Source organism: Schistocerca piceifrons, chromosome 2 (assembly GCF_021461385.2).
Source record: "Schistocerca piceifrons isolate TAMUIC-IGC-003096 chromosome 2, iqSchPice1.1, whole genome shotgun sequence".
Classification (NCBI taxonomy): Eukaryota; Metazoa; Arthropoda; class Insecta; order Orthoptera; family Acrididae; genus Schistocerca; species Schistocerca piceifrons.
Window position 1 is genome coordinate 781,122,242 of NC_060139.1, and position 6,000 is coordinate 781,128,241.

The 6,000-nt window shown below is 36.2% G+C and overlaps 1 protein-coding gene across 1 annotated transcript in view; it reads right to left on the bottom strand.

Annotated features, from left to right (window-relative positions):
* Positions 1-5,375, bottom strand: part of LOC124777260 (rootletin-like) — a 239,025-nt gene extending 233,650 nt beyond the window's left edge. The window contains 2 exon segments of the mRNA XM_047252586.1: positions 4,685-4,852; positions 5,246-5,375. Of these exon segments, the coding sequence (XP_047108542.1) occupies positions 4,685-4,828 (144 nt within the window). The 5' untranslated portion in view covers positions 4,829-4,852; positions 5,246-5,375.
* Between the last annotated feature and the right edge of the window lie 625 nt (positions 5,376-6,000).

Below are 6,000 nucleotides of genomic sequence, written 5' to 3' on the forward strand. Positions count from 1 at the left end.
TGGAACATAGAAATTATTGCAGGATTCAACAGAGTTTATATTATTGTTGATTTCAAACTGCATATAAGAAAAAGGAAGAAATCACTAGAAGAAATCTGACACTGAAACCACCCTGAATGATGTTTCATTAAGTGAGTGCTATTCCTGCAACTAAATCAAAACTAATGTGATAAAAAGTTATAATCAAAATTCTAAATAAATCCAACCTAAGCAGAACATTCTATCACTCCACTGAAATAAAGATGATATTTCAATAGCTGAAACAACCAACTTACTTCAAAACAAATACAGTTTATAATCATATATAATTTCTGCCTCCTTTCCATAGTTTGGTTAAAGAAATAATAAAGTTGAGAAAACATATCATACAAATTTCATTTCATGACAATAACATTTAACAAATTACAAGGCAATGACTGGTTGTTTTAGTTTTATTCCAATTTCAGAGAACAGAAAGAATTGTGAAAATAGTTCCTATCACACATAGTTCTAAAATATTCTACAGAATTTTTTCCTTTTTAAAAATTTCTATGGGGTTCCATTTAACCAGACATGAACTTGAACATAGTTGATACTGCCACCAATCATTGAGGTAAATATAAGAACGGTAGATTTAGTACTAATATCAGGCATTGATAATCATATTTGTATGTGTTCAACCCCCTCTCTTTCCTTTTGAGCTTCAGTACTATGTTTATGTATACAACAGGTGTCTCAACAGTACTTTTTTTTCTCTCTTCTTATAAATAGTAAGGTGCATTCACATAAGCTTTGGCAGAAATTGTGCTATGTATCTCAGAGTATACTGAACACCCCCCCCCCCCCCCCCCACACACACACACACTAATTTATGTAGGCTCATATTCTTTCTTGGGACTGAAGGACAAATCCTAGCATTCGCCTGAAGCAGTTTAGGTAAACAATGGAAAACCTAACTCTAAATAGTTAGAAGGGGTTAGAACTGCATTTCTCCCAAGTTCTCCAGTGTCTTAACTACTGCATCACCTTTTTCTGTCTTTCAGCATGAAACTGGTTCTACGGGAAACAGTGATGGGTATATACTAAGGCAAGTATACTGGCATAGTGGCAATAGGAAGTGTAACACATTACATGACAGCTAATGCCATTATGCTGCTTCTGTCTGTTGCTGTATTTTGGATTGGGGACTTCTGACTTAGTAATGATTTTCATGTTAGTGCATATTTTGTGTAGTATGTTTACTATTGAAGCACATATTATCTGTATCCTAAAAAAAAAAAAGCCAAATAATAAACAAACAAATGAATGTGACTGTTGCGTATACATCAACTCTTCAGAAAGACTGCTAACAGCAGATAATGAACTCCCACAATAAGTTTGCCTTTGCACTGCCAGCTGCCAGAAGAGAGCAGCTGAAATATGCAGTTTGTGAGCAAAGCAGTATGAGAAACAAATTGCAAAATGTCAATGGTGTGCGATATTCTCTGCGTGGAACTCACCATACACTTGCTTTTATTTGAGCAAACCAGTGCTTTACAAGAATAACTAGTTGTGCATCACTCCCACCCCATTTTTTGACAACAGTGCACAATGCAAGCACAACATTATACATCAAGCACTTATTATAGTGCAGACACTTTACGGTGTCAACTAACCACACATAAACAAATGAGGGTTGGTAGCAACATCCAGGAGTTGTACTTATGCAAAAGCAGAACTGACACATCATGATAGCGATCACTAAGCCTTTTTTGTGTTGTGGGAGTCGTATGAAAACACACACATGGACCAGGTTTAAACTCTACACTAATTTCAAAACAAGAAGCAACATAAAGCAAATTGGAATGCACAAACAATTTGGCAATTGCTACCACACAATTGTTTTCTGAGGCTAGCTGTGTTTAAAGGAGGTAGCTTACACAGGCACAGCTCACAATAGCTCCCACCCTCCACCCCCCCCCCCCCCAGCCTAAAACTGCAACATTAATCTCCCCACCCTTTACAGTCACTGAGTCTGTACAGTTATGCACCTCACACTTCAGAGCAAGACATTAGCAATTCATCTTTATCAGCACTTTCTGAGAAAACACCATTCTGTAATTGGTTCCATAATAAATTTCATAAAAGAAGGCACCATCAAGGTACATTTCTGGCTATGGAAATCCAGCAAAGAACATAATTTCTGGAGTTCTGTCCTTTTTTTAAGATTTATGCATTGCACAGTACCAAAAATAAACAAACATCTACATATTACAATATCAAATGATTTACAGACACTGGAAAAAAACTAATTTTAACTGTACTACAAAATCCATCACAAGCTCTGTTAACTTGCATACAAATTTGTCATCCTTGCTAATTGCAAATGGTGAATGACTGGTTTATTCTCTATTTATATTCCAAAACTGTGTCCTCAAATGGTCCATTATTACTACATGTACAACACAACTTGCCCCTTAACGTTGGCCTGTGGCAGGACGTTTAAAGGATTGTGCCGATTTTTCCATTTCCAACTTCCCATGAAAGAAGTGCCAAGTTACTCTGCATGAGCAGGAGCTGTTTTTTTTATTACAATACTCACTGGTTAGTTCTTGTCAACAGTAATTTGTTACATGAATACATTTGAATTTCACAATTTAAAGAAATTTTTCCTATTCGTAAGCTATATTTTCATTCATTCATTGTGTTTTGTAGATTCCATCAAGAAGGAGAATCTTCTGGAACATCTATGAGAAAATTATCCACAAGTTTGACTTAGAAATAATTCTGCATTAATATTCATTGTGGTGTCCTTACATCATGGAGAAAGGATCTTTCAAAAAGCTGTCCACCCATGTCCAGGCTAAGCTTGCAAACCATTTCTAACAAATCCACTGTCGCATTCAAACACAATCTTCCTTCATTCTTTTTAAGGAAATGGACAGCAAAACATTCCAAATTATATATCATCCTTACAACCCTTACCACAGACACTTAAATGTTGATGTAAGTTAAGTTAGAACTGTGACATGTGTGCATAACTGATTCTGCAGCTGCGGTCCCTAACACACACTTGTGTGTGGCATTTGACTCAAATTCTTGAGGGTTGATGAAATTTTTGCTGCCAGTGTTTGACCAGCAAGGAGATGATATGTGATAGCTTAAACTTCCTGGTCACCAGTCTTTGCACCAATGTCCTGGATAATATTGCAAACATCTCTGCATTATCTCATGAAGTGACAGCACGTGACACTATAAAAGGTGATATGTCCATTGAATTAAGATGTTAAGCCTGGTGGCCCCATTGGTGCTATTGAAGAGGGGTATGCTATATGCCAGCAACTGCTTCTAACCTCTCCCTTCTCTCATCAACATCATACAACAAAAATATAGCACTGCACTAACATGCATACATTACACTCACCTAACTCTACAAATACACACACTATACAGTACTCACATATTTGCAAGGAAAAGGGCCAGTCCGTGCGGAGAAAGAACAATCGTTCCAAAAGGCGACTGAACCCACTCTACGGGAAACCCCAACAAATTTACATTTTACATGTGAGTATCATACATTAAACAATGAGAAGATGAGCAGGAAGACTTGCGTTCACTTCCTATAGAACTTCAATATCACTCACATCATTATCGTTCTAAAAAAAAATCCAAATAAAGGCATCAATGAGGTGATTTTAATAAATGACTCAGTAATTGTAAACATTTAAACAAATTAATCTTTCAGTACAGGGACAAATTTAGGTATACAACTTTTCTACCACACCCAGCGTATAGATCTAACCACACAAAAGAGGATCTATAATTAAAAATTAATGTACATATAACTGTAAACCACATGACGATGGCAGCTCATTGCCAAAAGTGTCCTATTAAAAATTGTTAGTAACAAGTGACAAACAGAAAAATTGTTTCAGGAATTTTGTAACCTCAACAAATTCCATACAACATGGATAAATTTAAACTAAACATAATTCACTGTTGCACATGATACAAGAATACTGAATTAACATTATTTTCACTACGCAAAACTGATGCATTTTCTATTTTTGATAAGAATTTTTTTGAGCAGAACTTTCATGTTTTATATTTGGCATGTTTATTGAGCTTTGTGTATATTACATTGCATTCATCATGTTTTTTCCTTTGATTTTTGAAAAAACAGTGTACAGCCAAGCCCCTCCCTATTTCTATTCAGTTTCATAGTGAGCAAGTGAACTTCTACTTCCATTGTGGATTGTGGGCTTTCTTTTCCAAAGAGGGTTTGTATTTAACACACCGTGAACCAGGAAATGCTTTGACACTCATTCTAGAACAGCAGCCCAACACAGCAATAAAAAAAAAGACTGCATTAGACTTGTTGCTACAGTCTTTTCTTCTCATGTTGGCAGATGCTGAACACAAAACACTAGCCACTCTGTCTTAACTGACTTCTACCAACAGGGGAATTCGCGAGATGAACACACAAAAAAAACTCAGAGATATGTATATAAGACATATTCAACATTATTATCTATATTGGTAATGTAGCATAACCAACAGAATGTAGAAGTATATGCAAAATGTCTTGTTGGATCAAAAATATCTTACTCTACAAAGGAAGAAACAAGTTACAATTTCGATCTGTACTACAGCCACAAGGGTAACACCAGTGTTTGTCAAAACACAAACATTACAGCTTTCTTTCACATGAACATATTTCTATCACCTTTGCCTGAAGGCGGCTGACAAGTGCTGCCTGGTGCTGCTGTGCTTGCCTGTATGTCTCAAGGCGTCTTTTGTAGCTTGCCGATTCTTCTTCCAGCCTCCTCCGCAGATCCTCATTTTGACGCAAGAGTGCCTCTGGCTCCATTCTCCCTGCAGTCACCAAACTCGCCTGTTAAAGATAACACAGATTAACGCAGGTATTTTCTGGAGTAATTGTACATTGTGTCATAATACATAGGTGGTGAGCTGTGAACCAGTTATCTTTATGTCACAATGTTACAGGTGCTACACAACAAGTTCTCTACTGGGCAACAAATCATTAAGGGAACTTTGGTATTCAGTGCAAATTTGACAGCCTTGACATCGGATGTGATTTCGCACTGCAGATCTCCAAATTCTTCTGGTAACATACGACTTATTACTGGTGGATAAATATTGCATTGTATATCTTGAGCAATTGTGAAATAACTGAATAAACAACAGTTTACTATAAAACTGATATCGCGTACATACTAGATTTCACATTCCTATACCTTATGTTGTCGAGACATCTTTTACTTACCGCTGTATAATGAGTTGTTATTAATTGTTATCTGCGTATGTTGATCTCGCAGAGAAACAAATACAAACACTTATTCATAAATGTATTACAGTTGTTTATGTTTACAAATTTGAAAGACGAGGGTATTGATTGAATGCAAAGATATAATATCGGAGAACAGTAGGGCCAACAGCTTCAAAAAAATTGATCGAGTAACAATATTTAAGGTCGACATACACTTGACGGAACGGAAAGGGACAGAACTGAAAAATGAAACACTCAACAGTGCACTGCAAATGGCAGCAGTAGAATTGTAAAACTACCGTAGGCTACAGTAGATTATCATAAGTCGTTGTATACTACATTTGTTTTCCTAGTAGCTTAGGTCAGTTAGGAACGTAACCGCGTTACCTGTGTGTTAGGTGTGTTGCATACCTATCGCTCGTTACTTCATTTCGATCTTTTTGTTTGGATATGTGATTAGCCTCTTATTAGACTCCCGTAGAAATCGGCAACCGTGAACCGTTTAGAAACTGAGTTAGGATATATAAACCGCTGCACAACTTAAGAGACATTTTTGTTCCACATAGTTATCCTCCTATCTGTTATTCAAAAGTAAACAGCATTTATAGCAAAATTGAAATTGTCAACATTTCATTCGAAAAATGTTGATCAGTAACGTAAAAATGAAAAAAATGCAGATTTATCATATGGCGGTATTTGCTCGAAAGAAAGGTAAAATAAAATAAAACATATCAAACATCGCTTCAATACTT